A 16,589-nucleotide genomic window follows, 5' to 3' on the forward strand; every position below is an offset into this window, starting at 1 on the left:
GGCTGGTTTGAAGCTATGATCAAACTTTATGTCAGCATCTCTCTAAATGCACTCTACAGAATTTTTGATAATGAACTAGTGTTGAAGGAACACTTCTAAAAATCTTTGCTGACACAAAATTGTTCCAGTTATTGGTAAAAATATCTTACTAGTAGCTTATCTGATAATTTTGCTGATGTGTCTTGGTTTTAAACATCATTCTCATCAGTAAAACACTGATGACTTGTCATACATAGATTTATCTAATATTTCAAGATTTATGGATTTATGTCAGTTACTGTTGCATATAAAAACTGTTATCTTATCTGCTTAATGTATGAATCAGACATCTACCTAGACTGGTTTATTCTATGTTGTATACACCATTAATAAATTTAAATATAATAATAGTTTATGACTATGAACTGCACTCTGACCTAGTAATATGATAGCTAGTTCTTTGATGAAACAGAAAGACCCAATTGCTATTTCGAAGACTTAGTAGTGGCTTACAAGAAGTAATGTCTGTGCTTCCAAGTAGTCGTCTTGCAGCCAGGGTATTTGGCATCACTTCTAAAATGCAGGGTATAAAGAACCACACTGATGAACTTTGAACAAATGCTGCACGCGTGTGTGATTATTCTCTTGGTAAATCCAATGCCTTAGCAGTGTCTAACTGCTAACTGCATCTTTATCACAATTCATGGGCCTTTCATGAGCATTGCAGCTATCCATCAGATCTGTTCTGCAGCCCAGCACGTCACAGAGACAGCTGTACTCTGCTATAGCTAATGCTGAATAGAACTTCAAATAAAATGGATTTCTGTGGTACGCCTTCTAAAACTTAGTGATCTTCTGTTACAGTTAGAATCTCATGTCAGAGAGCAAGGGGCTAAAAATGAGCAGGATTTAACATGCTGAAATAGGCAAGTAGGCCATCACTATGAAGTTAAACAGACTGTCTTAACAATAGAAGATGATGAAATTTAAGGTTAACTTTTATGAATTTGAGACTCTGACCAGCTTTTCTGAGAAAAGTAGGAAGAGGGCATTTTAATGGTTTGTGGCTCTTACTAGAAATCAATTCACAAATAGCCAAGTACCTTTCAATGACGATCAAAGTAAAAGTAAATATAAATAAGGATTAAACGTCAAAGTGGAATGATGGAGACACGTTAAAATGTAAGATGTTTTCTCGTCTGTCCTCTAAGCGTGGCTCTCTTTTAGGGTTAATAGAGCAATCTATTTTGTAGGAAGAATGAAATAGTTTTAAACTAAGTCCATTGATGTTGCTTTTCCTTCTCACCGCTTAGAATACATGATTACTCTGAAACCATCAGTAAGAAAATCTAAATCCAATGACCACCTCCTCTTCTGTACTCTTAAGGTTTACAATATTGACCATGCAAATACACAAATTTCAGTGCAACCTCTTTCAAATGGTATATTGTTATGCAGGAGGGGTGACATTTTTAAAAAGAAACAACCTTCTGATGTGTTCGTGTGGTTTGGGTATTATTTTTCCCCCCTTACCCTTTAGAAGTTGTAGACAGACATGTTCCTGTGGGGTTCCTTTGCTTGGTTTTGTGTGCTGTTTTTGTTTGTTGGCTTGGAGTTTTGTGGAGTTGGAGAACTTATTTTAAAAATAGCATACTTACTGGGAGTTAAAAATGCTAAAGAAAAAAATCTTGCTTTCGGGGATAGCCTAAAAATTACATGCATGTATAGTAGTTGCATTTGTTCTAGTCCAAGAAGCATCCCTGTTGGCAAACAGCTGGCAACAGTAGGTGGTGGTTTTGGTAGGTGATTTTCTTAATTTGCCCACTGAAATAGCTACGTATTAATAATGGGCTTCCTTTGTTGTGCTCCTTTCTACAGATAAGAAAAAGAATTTTTACTTAATTCTATTGCTGCAGTGGATATTTTTTTTCCTCCCAAAATGTTAGAATATATACTTAGCCTTTTCTGTCTCTAGGTAATGAGCAATGTTTTCTTCAGAACTTCACATTCTTGCAAAACAACTGTGCTTTTTCCAGTGTGCATATATGTTCTGTCAGCAAGCTGCTTATTAAAAAGTTTCAAAAAGTATTATTTTTGCAAATGGCTTGTCATTAAATTCATTGTCACCACATTTTAGGAAGAAATGTCTGAATTACAAATTTAAATTTTTTTTTTTTTTTTTTTTTTTTTAAGGAGAGCATCCTAAACTTGATTGTTTATTCACAACTACATAACAGTTAATATTTTGTGAATACAACTATAGTAGCTCTGAGTTTTTATTATTTCTTTGGAACGTTTCTTCAGTATGGTAGCTGTACAATAAATGGGTAAATATTGATTTCTAAGTGACATTTATAAAGTAGAAATGCAAAGTAAACTGCAAATATATGTAAATCAACATTATAACCTACAGCAGTATTTTATATGCATAGTTATTTTTTTCTGAAAAACAGCAGATATCTGTACTCTTCTTATACCTGAAAGTGGCAGGTCTAAGCTTCCCCCCCCCTTTTTTTTGTGTTGCTTTTGTTTGTTTATCGCAAAGCTGACATGTTTCTGCTTGTAGGGTTACCTTTATCTGGGTGCGACTCTCTCTTGGGGAATGAGAAATCATTCAGTTACTTTGTCCCCAGAGCTGAAAATGCCATGCTGTGTTAACAACAGAGGAATGTGTCCTTTTTCCTGCCTTTTCAATAAAACATGAAAGATGAGATCCTATCAGTTTCAGTAACATAAATATTATTCATGAAATGTTCTCAGCTATTAGGAGAAACTGAATTGCAAGGCCATTATTTATTTTTCAAGAATGAGGTTCTGCTCAAATATGTAAACAAGTCAATATTGAAAATGGCAAGGTTAAGCACTGATACTACATAGATGTTTTTCAATTAAGATGCTGAAGGTGCAGTGCTTTCCTCTCAAAAAGGAAAAGTTTATATTTTCTTGCTTGTATCAGTCTGCATCTTCAGAATCATGTGCTGGTTTATCTCTATATTTAATAGCAGCAATAATCTTGGATATCTAGATGTGAAGTTCGAGTTGTATTTGTGGATGTTGTTTTGCATACTCTGAGCACAATTCAGGGTAATACTGAATTGTTTTCTGGAGTTTGTATCTTGGTGTAGTAGACTGCTTTTATAATTTTTTTCTGCTATGGACAAAAAAAAGGATCACTTCAGATTTTCTTTTGCTTCATATTATGTTTTAGAATTCTTTCTGATAAGAGGATTTGTTTTCTGGAAATAATGTTATAGAAGACGTGTCCTCTGTCATTTTGCAGGAGGAAGTTTCCAGTGAAGGAAAAGAATCTGATTCTAACCAGCGTACTTGAACTTTGTCGTTGTTCAGATTTATTCTATGTTTTAAGCAATATAAATATTTTAAATGAACTAGTTATTGTCACATGGAAGTACTGCTTGATTACACTGTTGGATTTTTATGCCAGAAACCATGATGGTTGAATGGCCCGAATGGATGGCAGTATTTGCCAGCTCAGACTTTTCAGTATGCTTATACAATTATTTTCTTCTCTCTTCAGCTGTAAACACAAGGTATACTTGGAAAAGCTACCAAATACTAGCATAATCATCCCATTTCATAACGAAGGCTGGACTTCACTCTTGCGAACAATACACAGTATTATCAACCGCACTCCAGACAGCCTGATAGCAGAAATCATTCTGGTGGATGACTTCAGTGACAGAGGTAAGGCCTGTTTTAATGTGAAGTTTATACTGCAGTGTGATCCATCTAGAAACTAAAGGGAAGCAAAAAGTGAGGAGGTGGTACCTGCTGGACTGCTTGCCTTGAAGTACTGTTTGGTTGGCTGGAATAAATGTGTTTAAGTGGCTTTTGGTTTACTTTGCCTGAATACTGAAAGTCATGTCAAAGGGAAGAGACTGTGAACTGTTCATTGGCTTTTTTTTAATGTAGTATTTTGAATATATTATTTCTGAAATACTGCAAATTTTAACGTTTCAACATCTTTTCCTAAGGGTTCGCTTTTACTCAAAAAACCTGTTTACTTTGACCATTTTGGATGCAAATCATTAAATTTTAATCCTGAAATTTTATTGAGTTAGACAGTTTCATATACTGGTGCAAAGTAGCTATACAGAAAAATGAGACTCTTTTTAATGGAATGTGAAAAACTGCTTTAGACTAGTTAATCAAAGTTTACATCATCTATGTATAGTAAAATTAAGAAAACTGCAATTGCTTAATGACCTTTCCCATCATTACTTCTTAAATGCAACACAAGAAATGAATGCTCTAAGTTCCTTAAATGAAATTTAACATTTCTCAGGTAAAGTTCATCTGTAACAGTGATGTGGAACTGAGAAATAGGGGTTTTTTTCTTTCATATTTCTGTATATCTCTTAGGACTTCTGTCATGAACAGCTTTGACTTTTCTTTGGTGTTTGGGGGTTTTTTGGTTGTTTCTGTTAAAACATCAGTTGTTAGTGTATACGTGAGCCTTGTTGCGAGTAGATTGGTAGACAGTGAAGGAGAGAATCATGCTCTTTGCAAACATTTTAGACAAAACCTTTGTCTTGGCTAGGAACTTACAGGACCAGATTTCTGACCTATTTTGAGAAGCCCCTGGGTGAATGAGAGGAATATTAGTACAGCACTGCAGTGGAATCATTTTTGTAAGGTTTTTAACTTGATATTTCAGGGGTTAGAAAGATTAATGCTGCACACATCTATCTTACCCTCTCATATCTGCCGGTTTGGTTGCAATATGTCCTTTGATGAACTGCCTCTCTATCTGTAATGCAATTTAAGTGAAATTGTAAAGTGAGTATAGTTCTGGCTATTTTATGTTTATGAAATCTAGACCATGGATGAAAGTTTTCAAAACAAAAAGTGTAAAGTAGCACAACAATTTTTCTGCAGGCTAACAATTACCTAGTGGTAAACAACTTACAGGGAAGTCTGTATGTTGGTTTTATGAGGTGTCTGACAAGTAAAAATGCTGCTTATGCTGAGAGAGCAGCTATTGAGGCTATGCTTGCTCTGTATGGTGATACTGTAGCATTTTTTTAATGAAGATCATACTGACTATTGTTGATATACATTTCAGTTGTTAATGTTTTAGAAAGTTTAACTAATTCGCAGTTACTAGAAAAAGAATTAATGCCACTAAACAGGTAATACTGTAACTTCTGTTGTTCTTTCTTGCCTGCCCTAGCTTAGGTTCTGCTGCTGGCTGAAATTAAATATTTTGGGAGTAAATATTACCTGTAATATTAATTGCTTCTTAATTCCTATGACACTATAAAAATCTCCCAAATCTTCTTCATTTCCAGTTATATAAACCTATTTAACTTTTCAGTGGAACGATTTTCAGCTAGAAGAGGTGATTCATATAGCATGGAAGTGCTTAACATAAATATCTGGTTCAAAAATCTACAAGAAACCTATTAAGAAGACTTGTATGGGTCTGGGCCTAGAACTGTTGTACCATTAAGAATATTTACTTATCTGGTTCTTGGTATTCTTAAAAAACCAATTAGAAATGTATTTTTAAATGGTTGCCAGTTTTGAACTTTAGCACATTTGGTACCGTATGTCTTGAGAAGAGCAAATGCATAAGAAAAATGCTGGCGTCTCTACTCTGAATTCAGTAACATTGAATTTCAAGTCAGGTGAATCATTTTGGTGCATCTGAAAAGGGTTTAATTCCTGTGTTTGTGATCCTCTGAACTGTACCTAACTGAGGCTATATCGTGTTTTCTTGTGCCCTTTTATTTTTTCATGAAGTGGCCACGCGTAATACAGTTGGGTTATTTTATGTTAAAAAAAAAAATGCTGACTGATATCTATCCCTTTCCCCTGCCAGCTCATAAAATAGTATTTTTTTTAGAAGTGATTGAATAGATGCCTTGTTTACTGTTATTAGTCCTTCACCCTTTAGTTGCTTTTTCCTAGACTGATGAGAGCAGTAGAGCAGTGTGAAAGACATTGAAGACAGATTAGGACAAAAATTAAATATAAGTGTGTTCAGTTCTTGTCAAAACTGATAGAATCATTGCAAGCAAAGTTTACTGCAGTGTTGAAGCAGTACAGTGATAAATCTGTATCCCTTTTTCTCATTGTATAATTTCTCCATGAAGCTTAATATATCAAATAGCCGACAAATGGCTATTACTTTCTTTCGTGAATTCAGTTCTGTACTATTTAAGTGATATTATGTATGCTATACTAGTTCCACGACTTTGTATTATAAAGAGGGAGTTTTCTACTAGAAACCTAAATATCATTTGTAGATTGTTGAAAGTTAGAACAGGATATTTCAATAGCGTTGTTATTTTGAAAGTAGAGATGAAATGGCAAATACTTTTCTCTAGGGTGTTCTACTGATCAAACTTTTCCTTTTTACAAAAGTCTAAGAAGTTGTTACGAAAAGCCAGTCCCTGTTAGAAATGCAGTAGATGAGAAAAAGTAAAAATTTGAAAGGGGTGTTAAGGATGGATAAAAACACTGGAGCTTTTTGTTTTCTGAACTAATGCAAATATAAATACTGAAATGCACATAAAGAACTTTTGATAACAGATGATGAAAATGGTTTAGTGCACAGCCAGGTACCCAGCAGTTTGCTGTTTTGTTTGCAAAATTACTTGCATGCCTTCATTTTATTCATATTCACTTCTTCAGCTTTTGTGATCGAACCCAAAAACTTTAGATATTTCATGCATAATACCATAAATTATGACATTTAGATATTATAAGAGTGAAAGGACAGCTGCAATTAAATATCAATGTAATGTAGACTAGAGACTTGGTGTTAAGAAGGGGGAGGTAAGCAAATGTTACGAAATTTGGAAGTGCAATATTTGGTCGTGGAGAAATTTAATATTAAAAATATCAATATTTAATATAAATATTTATATTTAAAATATATTTTAAAAATCATGTGTGACAGAAGGAAAGGTAGATTTAAATATAGGTATCCAAAGGTGCAAAATACCTTTATTCATATAATTTTTAGAGAATTTATGTACTTAAAAATAATGAAGGAAAGTGAGGAAAAATATTGATCGAATTAGTGGAAATATTTCCAACTCTGTTTCAACAAAAGTAACATTCATTTACATTATTTACATTTGTGTAAACATAAATGGCCAAATGGTGGTGTACTGACAAGATGAAAGGGATCTGAATCTAGAGTTCACAGAAGTTGTTCTGCACATAAAATAAATGCGTTGTCACTTAACAAGCTCTATAAAAGAGAGGCAAGTATTAGACTTCTATTTAGTTTGTGTGGGGAAGGTGTTGATAAGGGAGGGAACTGGCTATGCTGTGTGCTGGCAGACTCTTAAATTTAAGAATGTTTTTTACTCTTTCCAGCTGATTTAGCAGTTGGCTCTTCACTAGAGACTTCCATTGAATGCTTGTAACTCAGTTCTAGGTTCAAGTAATGTAGCTTTTCCACAGAAGTTTAATGACATACATACCTTTGCATATTAAGGTATGCAGAATATTTCTGACTTTGTGATGAATTTTAGGTAGCAAATTATTCCCATACCTGATTTATACAAGCCCTGTATTACAAAGTGAATGTAAATTAAAGGCCTATCAGTCTCAGTAAGTGTCATCTGCCATGGTAAATGAACACCTTTATGTTGGAGGTACCAGCATAGCTCTGCATCGGCTATCTCTGCAGTTGCTTTGTGTGCACTTCTGGTATTGTGAGCCTGGTTTCTGGGCAAATGAGCCTTGTGGAAAGTGACTTTTTTTTCTGAGAGGTTGAAATGGAGGGGAGGGGGGCTTGCAGGTTTGTTTTGGGGGATGGGGTGTTTATTGTTGTCATCGCTTGCTCTGAAGTTACAGTATGTTGGCAGCCAGATCTCTGAAAACATGGCAAGAAGCAGAATGTGGGCAACAGTTTTGGAGAAAAGGGCAAAAATTAAAAAGGAAGAAAGTTTTCATTGGTTCTGTTATGGAACAGCTTTCATTTATAAAGGAATACAAAAAATTCTAATTAATGTTTTAAAACTTTAGGGCAACATAGATTGGCATAGTTAAACAATTCATGTAGGTTGCCAATAGATGATAGGTTTGTATAGCAACCTTTATTCCTTTTGTGTTTAAATGACTTTAATAGCATAGTCAGGCCTGTAAACTGTTTCTAACACAGCATGTGCCCATGAATGTAAAATTGACTTTACTCTGTAGTTCTCTAACTGGTATAGCATCTATTATAAGAAAAAATAAACATTGCCACAGCCAACAATTAATTTATTAGCAGTAACAATGATCGGGCAGTTTTTTAGTTGGCAAAAAAATGATCAGATTTGCCAAGGAAAAAAGAAATTAAAACTTAGCAGCCAATAACTGCTTGCAGGGCAGAACTAGTTTCTGTCTCTGACAATGAACTGGTGTTTTGGTGGAAAATGACAAACTGGGAAATTTTCATTCATGTTGATGAGCTAGTCCCTTCTCATTTTGTCACCTATTATGTTCTTCTGTCTCTGTCCTCTTGCTTAGCTCTGTTTTCTGCACCACTACTCATTTGATTTTCAGAGTATCATACTGTCCCATATCAGATACCATATGCTTTGCATGAAATGTCTGTTCTGTGAATAGTTCAGATTAATAATATATGGGTCAGCCTGCAAAACCAGCCTGTGACTGATTGATCAGGGCTCGATTTAGTTGGTCAGTGAAATTCAATGGCAGTGATGCCACTCTTCCCACTCAAGAAATACATGCTATTTGTTGCATGAAGATGAAATTCCCTGTATTTTACTTGCAGACAGCTAGTTTATGTAATATGTCACTTGTGATTCCAATTTATGGATGCTTGGCTTCGGATCATGGCGGGATATAACTTTTCTGATGAAATGAAAGTGAAGGTTGTATTGTATGAACGACTATCTTGTCATAGGAAACCTCTGCTATAGACTGCAATTCTCTGATATGGTGAAAGTTCACTTCTCCAAAAATTGCAATTGTTGTCAAAAAATACAACATTTTTTTTAAAAAAAATCAGAAGAGGATGTTGTAATATTGTGAAAGTCAACCTCTACCAAAGAAAATGTGTTTAAGTCTGTCCCTTTCCTTAGGTTTAAGACCCTGTTTTTCAAGACGGTATATAATTGCTCAGCAACTTTCTTATTTTAAGCTGAGCTATTTAAAGTTACAAAAGTGATTTGTCTTTCTTAATAGTAATAATTCTCCACCTTTATATACCACAGACCAAGACTTTTGAACTTGGGTGTCTGCTCATCCCTGAAAACTAACCACCCTTCTCCTCAAAAAAAACGTGTGAAGGCATCCAAAGGAGTACATGGACACAGCTCATTAGTAATCTTCCCAGATACACAGTAGGACAAGGAGTGGGGCATTATTAACTGTTAATGGGAAGGTGTTTGGGATTGCCTCCTGGTGCTGTGTATGGCCAGCATGTCTGCAGCCAGGAAAATGTTCTATGATGTTCCTTTTCCCTTGAATAGAAAGGGTATAGCTAAAAAGTGGTAGGAACAGAAGTCAAAACCTGGACAAGATGTTCTGGAAGTTGGAGAGAATCTCTAGCTGCCATCAGTGGTATGTGTGGAGGTAACAGTGGTGGCAAACAGAGGGGCCGAGGACCATGACTGCTCTTGATGGCAAGTTAACAGCTGCCTCACTGTGTATGGCTTCTCAGAAAGCTGAGAAACAAGCTGTTATAAATATAGAAAAAATAATTCTGTGCAAGTAATTTTATGGCAGTATTTTATGACAAATCACTGGGTTTGTATTTGATGGTGAGATTTTTTATTTTGGTGGTTTTGTTGTTCTCCATGCTGTGATGATATGGGACATTGAGCATATTGAACATTGTTTATGTGATTAGAATACCTTTCTGTGGCAGAAAGGAAAAAAAAAAAAAACAAGAGGAGGAGAAAAGCAGAAGCAGGAGCATTCCTGTTTCTACAGGTATTACTATAATAAAATGAGGGTAAAAGTGAGGGTTCCAAGTGAAGTTATAAGTGCCCAACTGCTGCTGAGTGAAGTTAATGAGCTGGGGAGAAATGCTGTGCTTATGAGACTAGACTGCTTTTGGAACTGATGCTAGTTTGACTGTCTGTCATTACGTTGTATAGCATAAATATCTATCACAGGAGAGCTGTGCTGGTGCAACTTTCTGCTACCTCCATAAGATGTCCCATGGTTGGAAGTTTATACAATAGGAAAAACTTCATAAATGGTATGCGATACAGAGGATAGACTGTAACAAGAGTTGAGAGTTAAAAAGGAATGGGATAAAAGTGCACAGAAATCTGTTGCCTTGACTGAGTACTAAACCGAAATAATTCAGTAGAAAAATTAAGGCTAATTCTGTTTTAGCTTTACAAATGAAAAAAAAAAAATTAGTGGTATAGTACGTGTACATCAATGTTTACACCAGTGCACTTAAGCTGACATCAATATATAGCAGTCATCTGGAGAACACTAGTCATTTGGTACAGACTAGAGAGATCCTCTTCATTTTGTATCAGCTAAGAAAATAAAACTAAGTGAATGCTGAATTTGAAGCACACTTACTCTAATAGAAGGCATGAGGAGTTTCATTATCTTTTTCATCGCTATATTTTGTGTATTGCATTGGCAAGAACTTTGAGAGATAGCCAATATGATTCCTATACCAACACCAAAATCTGAGTGTGATGTTATAACTTTCTAAAGCAAACTGCTTGGTATTGTTAATAAAAAGAAACGTCAGGTAATAGGAAAATAAATACTAATAAAAGTCCTTGGATACAGCTTGGTACTTGATTTAGTTCTGAAATATTTGAAATGGTTATTTTTAATTTTTTTTTCTTTTTTTTTTTTTACTAAGAACAAACTGTGAGTGTCTGTGTGGAACTGTAGTGAAAACAGCTATTAAACAAGCTTATGCTTTTGCAAATGGAAGTTCATTATTCCTCCCCCCATTCCTTCCAAGGTTTACCCAAAATACAGCTCTGCCAGAGAAGTTTGTGGTGAAAAATATTGTTGTATCAGTAGGGAATGGTTCACTAAAGTAAGTTTCCAATCAGCCAAAAGTGCTAGGCCAGATCTTGCCGTCTTTTAAAGTAACTGGAGACTGGGGAACCTGGAAGTGACTTGCAAGCAGCAGTTGGGGCCTGCAATGTAAAATGGGCCTTCTGTGAAGGATTAAGCATACAGTCTCGTATTGCCACAGAAGAGCACTCTGTGTTTTCCATTCTTGTCTCCCTCAAGTATCCGTCCTTGTGCTATATTGTGGACAGAAGGGAAACTGCTGAGAACAAGAGGCAATGCTGCATCTGTTAGACCAGCCTAGTTTTTGCCTTTTAACCTGGGAAGGATTAATGAGCCGTTAGTAATAAGGCTGCTTGGTGAACCTATCAACTACAGTATATTGCCTTCTGCAATATCACCCAAGTCACAGAAGGCAAAGGCAGGGACTGGGAGAATGAAGAACCGCCCACTGCAGAAGATGATCAGATTTGAGACCATCTAAGGAACCTGAAGTTGCACAAGTCCATGGGACCTGATGAGATGCATCCACGGGTCCTGAGGGAACTGGTAGATGAAGTTGCTAAGCCACTATCCTCCATATTTGAGAAGTCCTGGCAATCCGGTGAAGTTCCCACTGACTGGAAAAGGGGAAACATAAGCCCCATTTTTAAAAAGGGAAATAAAGGAAGACCCAGGGAACTACAGATTGGTCAGTCTCACTTCTGTGCCTGGCAAGATCATGGAGCAGATCCTCCTGGAAACTGTGCTCAGGCACATAGAAAATGTGCTTCATGCACAAGCCAACGTGGCTTCACTAAGGGCAAATCATGCCTAACAAATTTGGTGGCCTTCTGTGATGGAGTTACAGCATTGACAGATAAGGGAAGAGCAACTGATGTCATCTACCTGGACTTGTGCAAAGCATTTGATGCTGTCCCGCACAACATCCTTGTCTCTGAATTGGAGAGACATGGATTTGATGGATGGACTGCTGGGTGGATAAGAAATTGGCTAGATGGTCGCACTCAAAAGAGCTGCATCCAGCAGCTCTCCAAGTGGAGAGCAGTGGCGAGTTGCATACCTCAGGGGTTCATGTTGGGACCAGTGCTGTGTAACATCTTTGTGGGCAATATGGACAGTGGGATTGAGTGCACCCTCAGCAAGTTTGCTGACAACACCGAGCTGTGTGGTGCGGTCAACATGCTGGAGGGAAGGGATGCCGTCCAGAGGGACCTTGACAGACTTGAGAGGTGGGCCCACATGAACCTCAAGTGCAAGGTCAAAGCAACATCCTGGAACCCTGAGTGATCCCAGCAACTTCAGCAAACCTCTACAGGAGCAGAGTTCCATACAGCAAAGTTTAGAAGTAACGTTGACCTTAATGTTAGCATATTACTACTTCATGTGTACTGCATCAGAAAAATTGAGACTGACTCTCATACAGGGTTAAAAATTAAGTCTTTTTATCCAAAGTTGATAAAACAATATATCACTGTATTTAAAAGGAGATAAGAGGGGGGGGAAAAAGTAAAAGGCCAAATAGAAAATGAAACAAATTGAATTTCAAGACTAGAGAGCTAACTAAACACAGGATTTGCATTTTTATACTTGGGGTATTGAGCTATAAAATGCCTCTTTCATTTCCTCTATAATGCATTCACACAGATGTTGAATTTTATTAAACTTGGATTTGCTTCTGGACAAAATAAAGTACTGTCAGTGTAACAAATACAATTTCAAAGATATCTGAGCATGAGTGGGAATAAACTGATTTGAATCTGTAATACCAAGTTTTCTGTTCTTCACTGTCCATTCTCAATTTTGATTATTTAATATTATTATTTCTGTTATGGGGTTTTTAATCTAAAATTACAGAGTACAGGCTTTTTGCCTTTAGCTCCTTGATGTATCTTGCAATAGGAGTTTCATTACTGAAGGCATTTTGTCTTGCAGAATGGCTTTACCAATGGGAAAGGAAAGAGTTGCCCTGAGGTTGAGGAGAGTTCATCTCAGAAGAATAATGGCCGTCTTGAAGGCATCTGCAGCCCATATCAAAATGCTTTTCATTTGCTGGAGCAAAAGAATATTGTAATGTTGTGAGAAAGGGAACTTCAAATAACTGAAATTGTGTACTTCACCTAGACAGAATTGATTGGGAATGTGGCTGCTGTGGGAGAAAGTTTGGAATATCCCAACAGTGCCTGCACTCAGGCAACTCAAGACTCAGCTGTAAAAATGAAAACTCCAGTCATGCAATATTAATATAGAAACACGTTTTTACTTTTCACGTAGTTCCTTGAATTGATTATAATAGATAAGCCATTTCACTTTTGAACTTGGTGTTCAAAAGTGTGTATTGGCCTTACAGTCAGATACTGGGTGTACAGGGTAGCTCCTAATAATTTCTCTGGGGAACGGCTGGGAGAATGTCGATTTGGTTGCTAACTGTATGCTTTTTTTTCCAAACTAAATGCTGATGTCTTTTGTAGACCGCTGCTTATATGTAGGATTCCTAGCGAGTGTTTAATTTTCAAATCTTAACACGACCTAGAGAAAGAAAAATTCTGTAATGAGTTTGGCAAATGAATGCCTTCAGAGCTTTGTATGTGAGGAACAAAGGTTTGTCCTGTCCTATTAATTTCATAATGCAGACAAAATCAGAAATGTTTAAAGAGCTCTAATAGCTCTTCTGACCTTGCTTCAGACGTAGAGTAAAACAGAAAATAATTTTGGTTTCCATTACAGCTCTGGTGTATTCTGTTTCTGTCAAAACAAAGAAATAAAAAAGCTTACAGAATATTTTTTATGAGTATTAAAAGAGCTGCAATTCATTTGTATTCATTTAATCTCAATGCTCTTCTGTTGAGATAACACAGTAACATAATTTGACAGCATTTGTTTCTGATGATTCTTTCCTGGCTAATGGCAAGCACTTCCACTGTCATCTGTATTTATTTAATTTATTTATCTTGCATAAATGAAGGCCCTGTTGCCAAAAGCATCTATTTTGTTTAGTGTTGTATACGTTTATGCAGATTTTTATTCTGTGCAGTCAAAAATCGAAAGTGCACTTATGCATGTTTGTTCATTGCTCTGTGCATCTTGAATGTCTCACAGGAGGCATTAATGACGTATGGAATTGTCTAGTTACGAATCTTCTTGTGCAAAAATACAACTATAATTTTGATTAGCTTGAAAAGGAATATTTTGTTGCTCTCAGAAATCACTATCCAGACATTTCAGTCAACTTTGGGGGCTTTTCTGTATGTACTGTTTTCCCAAATTGAGCTCATGCATCTTACAGGCAGATGGGCAATTTTATGGAGTTTATAAATGGCTGAATGCTTTAATGGATCTGTCATGCACAGTTTGTTTTTTAAATGTTACTGATTTGTGAACAAAACATTAATAACTTGTATCTAGCAATTATAAAGGATTTATTTTAGTAGGAGTGGTTCAAATCAGGCTTTCTAAAGTAGAATAAGTTTCACATAAGATTTTGATGAAGCAGAGGGTGCAGGAAGCAAGATTATTTGGTGCATGCCACGAGCTTTGAGCATTCCCCTCTGCCTTCCCAAGTTACAGATATAAAATATCTTTGCCTCGGACAGTGATTATGTTTTATTATTACTTTTATTTTTTTCCTGTTCATCCTGTTGTATGCTTATGCATTTTGAGAGCACACACTTCTGTTTTTTCAGCTTTGCAGGGCTGCTGCATAATTCCACTGAGACACAGAGAGCACACGGAGGCAAACAGATCTGTTGATTTCACTTATGGTCAGTGACTTAGCAACCTTTGTTCCCCTGCTGTAGGAACCCCCATATCTGCCCTTCCCATGCACAAATTCAAGGAATAAGCATAAGGACAAATGTTTCAAACCTGAAATTAAGCTAATAATGAAAATAAAATGCATGCATTTGTCTAAAATAAAAAAAAAAAACAAAACCATGAAAAATGTTTATGAACAACTAAATGTAATGTATCTCCAGTCTATTGATATTATTTTGTTCCGTAATGTAACAGTGGCTGGAGAGGTGACCAGACTTCCCAGGCTTCAGAAAGGCCAGACTCCTGCAATGTTTCAGCAAAGCAGAGTGCACTACACGGTATGGAAAATCCTAAACATTTAGACAAGTAACTGTTAGGGACTTTGCTTTTATGCGATGGAGAAAACACTTCTAATTACACCTGTATAACATACTGCAAATATGTGCAAGGCATTCAGGGATGCAGATTTCCAATGGCTGCTGATTTCTGGTTTTGAAAGCTTGAGCGAATGTTGCTGTTGTCAGGGAGGCGTGTGGAGTTTTATTTTGGTTTGTTCTGTGGTGTTTTGCTTTTTTTTAAGATATGTAAGCTAATTTCTCTTACTGCTAGGTCAGGATGCTTTTCCACAATGTTTTCTAGCTCAGAAAAAAATAACCAGAGGGAATACATAATACTAATTTGTAGGTAATATGTTGATTCTTTACTAGGGACCTAATAATCTTTAAGAGGTAGAAATCTCTCAACAAATCTGGAAGAGGATGTCTGGCTAAAGTCTCTTTTTCCCCTTTGTTTAAAGGGCAACACACCTAATTCAGAAAAAGAGAGTTGACCTTCTTTGTAAAGGTGCTGTTTGTGCACAGCTCTCAGAATAGCAAACTTGTTGCTTTAGATTTAGCAGGATAGATGCGAGTTTGCTGTCTTACACCATTTCTGCCTCATTTAATCACAGAAGAGACCCAAATTAATTGTCTTTAGATCTTTGCAGGTGTAGACATCTTTTGAAGAGACCCCTCCCATGCCTCATGGATTTTTCCAATATCCTCTGGCTATACTGAGTAAAGTGATTGCCTGTTCAGTCCAGTATGTTATTGTAGGAAGTGTAGGATTTGATTGCTGATGCTTTTTCTTTGAGGATTTCTAAACGTTCTGATCAACTAATTAATTATCATTGCCTCTAGGGAATGCAGCCTGTACAATGGCTGTGTGAGAAGGGAGTATTTTATGAGTGAGGAACCTTTCTGGGTATCATATGTACCCAGTAATCTTAAAGGCCAAAATACCACTGAAGTTTTCTTTCTGATAAAAATGAAATTATATCTGTCTTCCATTTTAAAAGCCTCGTAATACATCATTCTTCAGATTGAAAATCAGTATTGATGGAGAAGGTGAGTTAAAGGAGAATTAATAAGGCATAAGATTTCTAACTTCCACTGATGTATATGTGTAGCAGTTCCTGCTGCAGCTCCACAGAGTAGCTGTGAGCAACTTGCCTTTGCCTTTTACGTAATACAGTATTTCTAGTCAAAACCAAAAGATGTTCATGTTTAAGACAACTTTGTAAATATTCTAACTTCATAAAGTTTCTTTCTAAAAATTTTATTATGCAGTTCTAGTGGAAAGTGATGGTGCTTTAAAACATGTGTCAAGTACAACTGATTCATTTAGATGAGAATTGAAAAAAATTACTTGGATCTTAGGCCCACAGTCTGTTCCATAATGTAGTTCAGGTGTGTAGAAGGAAAGAGATGTGCAAACATCTCTATGTGCAAACAAATTTAATGATATTGAAGTCAGTATCCTTTAACACTGCAAAATAATTCAGAACAGATGTTAGTCCTGTTCTTCTTTGAGTGGCTTACCTTATTGCA

The 16,589-nt window shown here is 36.2% G+C and overlaps 1 protein-coding gene across 1 annotated transcript in view; it reads left to right on the forward strand.

Annotated features, from left to right (window-relative positions):
- Positions 1-16,589, forward strand: part of GALNTL6 (polypeptide N-acetylgalactosaminyltransferase like 6) — a 481,223-nt gene that overhangs the window by 210,157 nt on the left and 254,477 nt on the right. The window contains exon 4 of the mRNA XM_075751893.1: positions 3,518-3,684. Within this exon, the coding sequence (XP_075608008.1) occupies positions 3,518-3,684 (167 nt within the window). The remainder of the gene's footprint in view (positions 1-3,517; positions 3,685-16,589) is intronic.

This window comes from Balearica regulorum, chromosome 4 (genome assembly GCF_011004875.1).
Source record: "Balearica regulorum gibbericeps isolate bBalReg1 chromosome 4, bBalReg1.pri, whole genome shotgun sequence".
Classification (NCBI taxonomy): Eukaryota; Metazoa; Chordata; class Aves; order Gruiformes; family Gruidae; genus Balearica; species Balearica regulorum.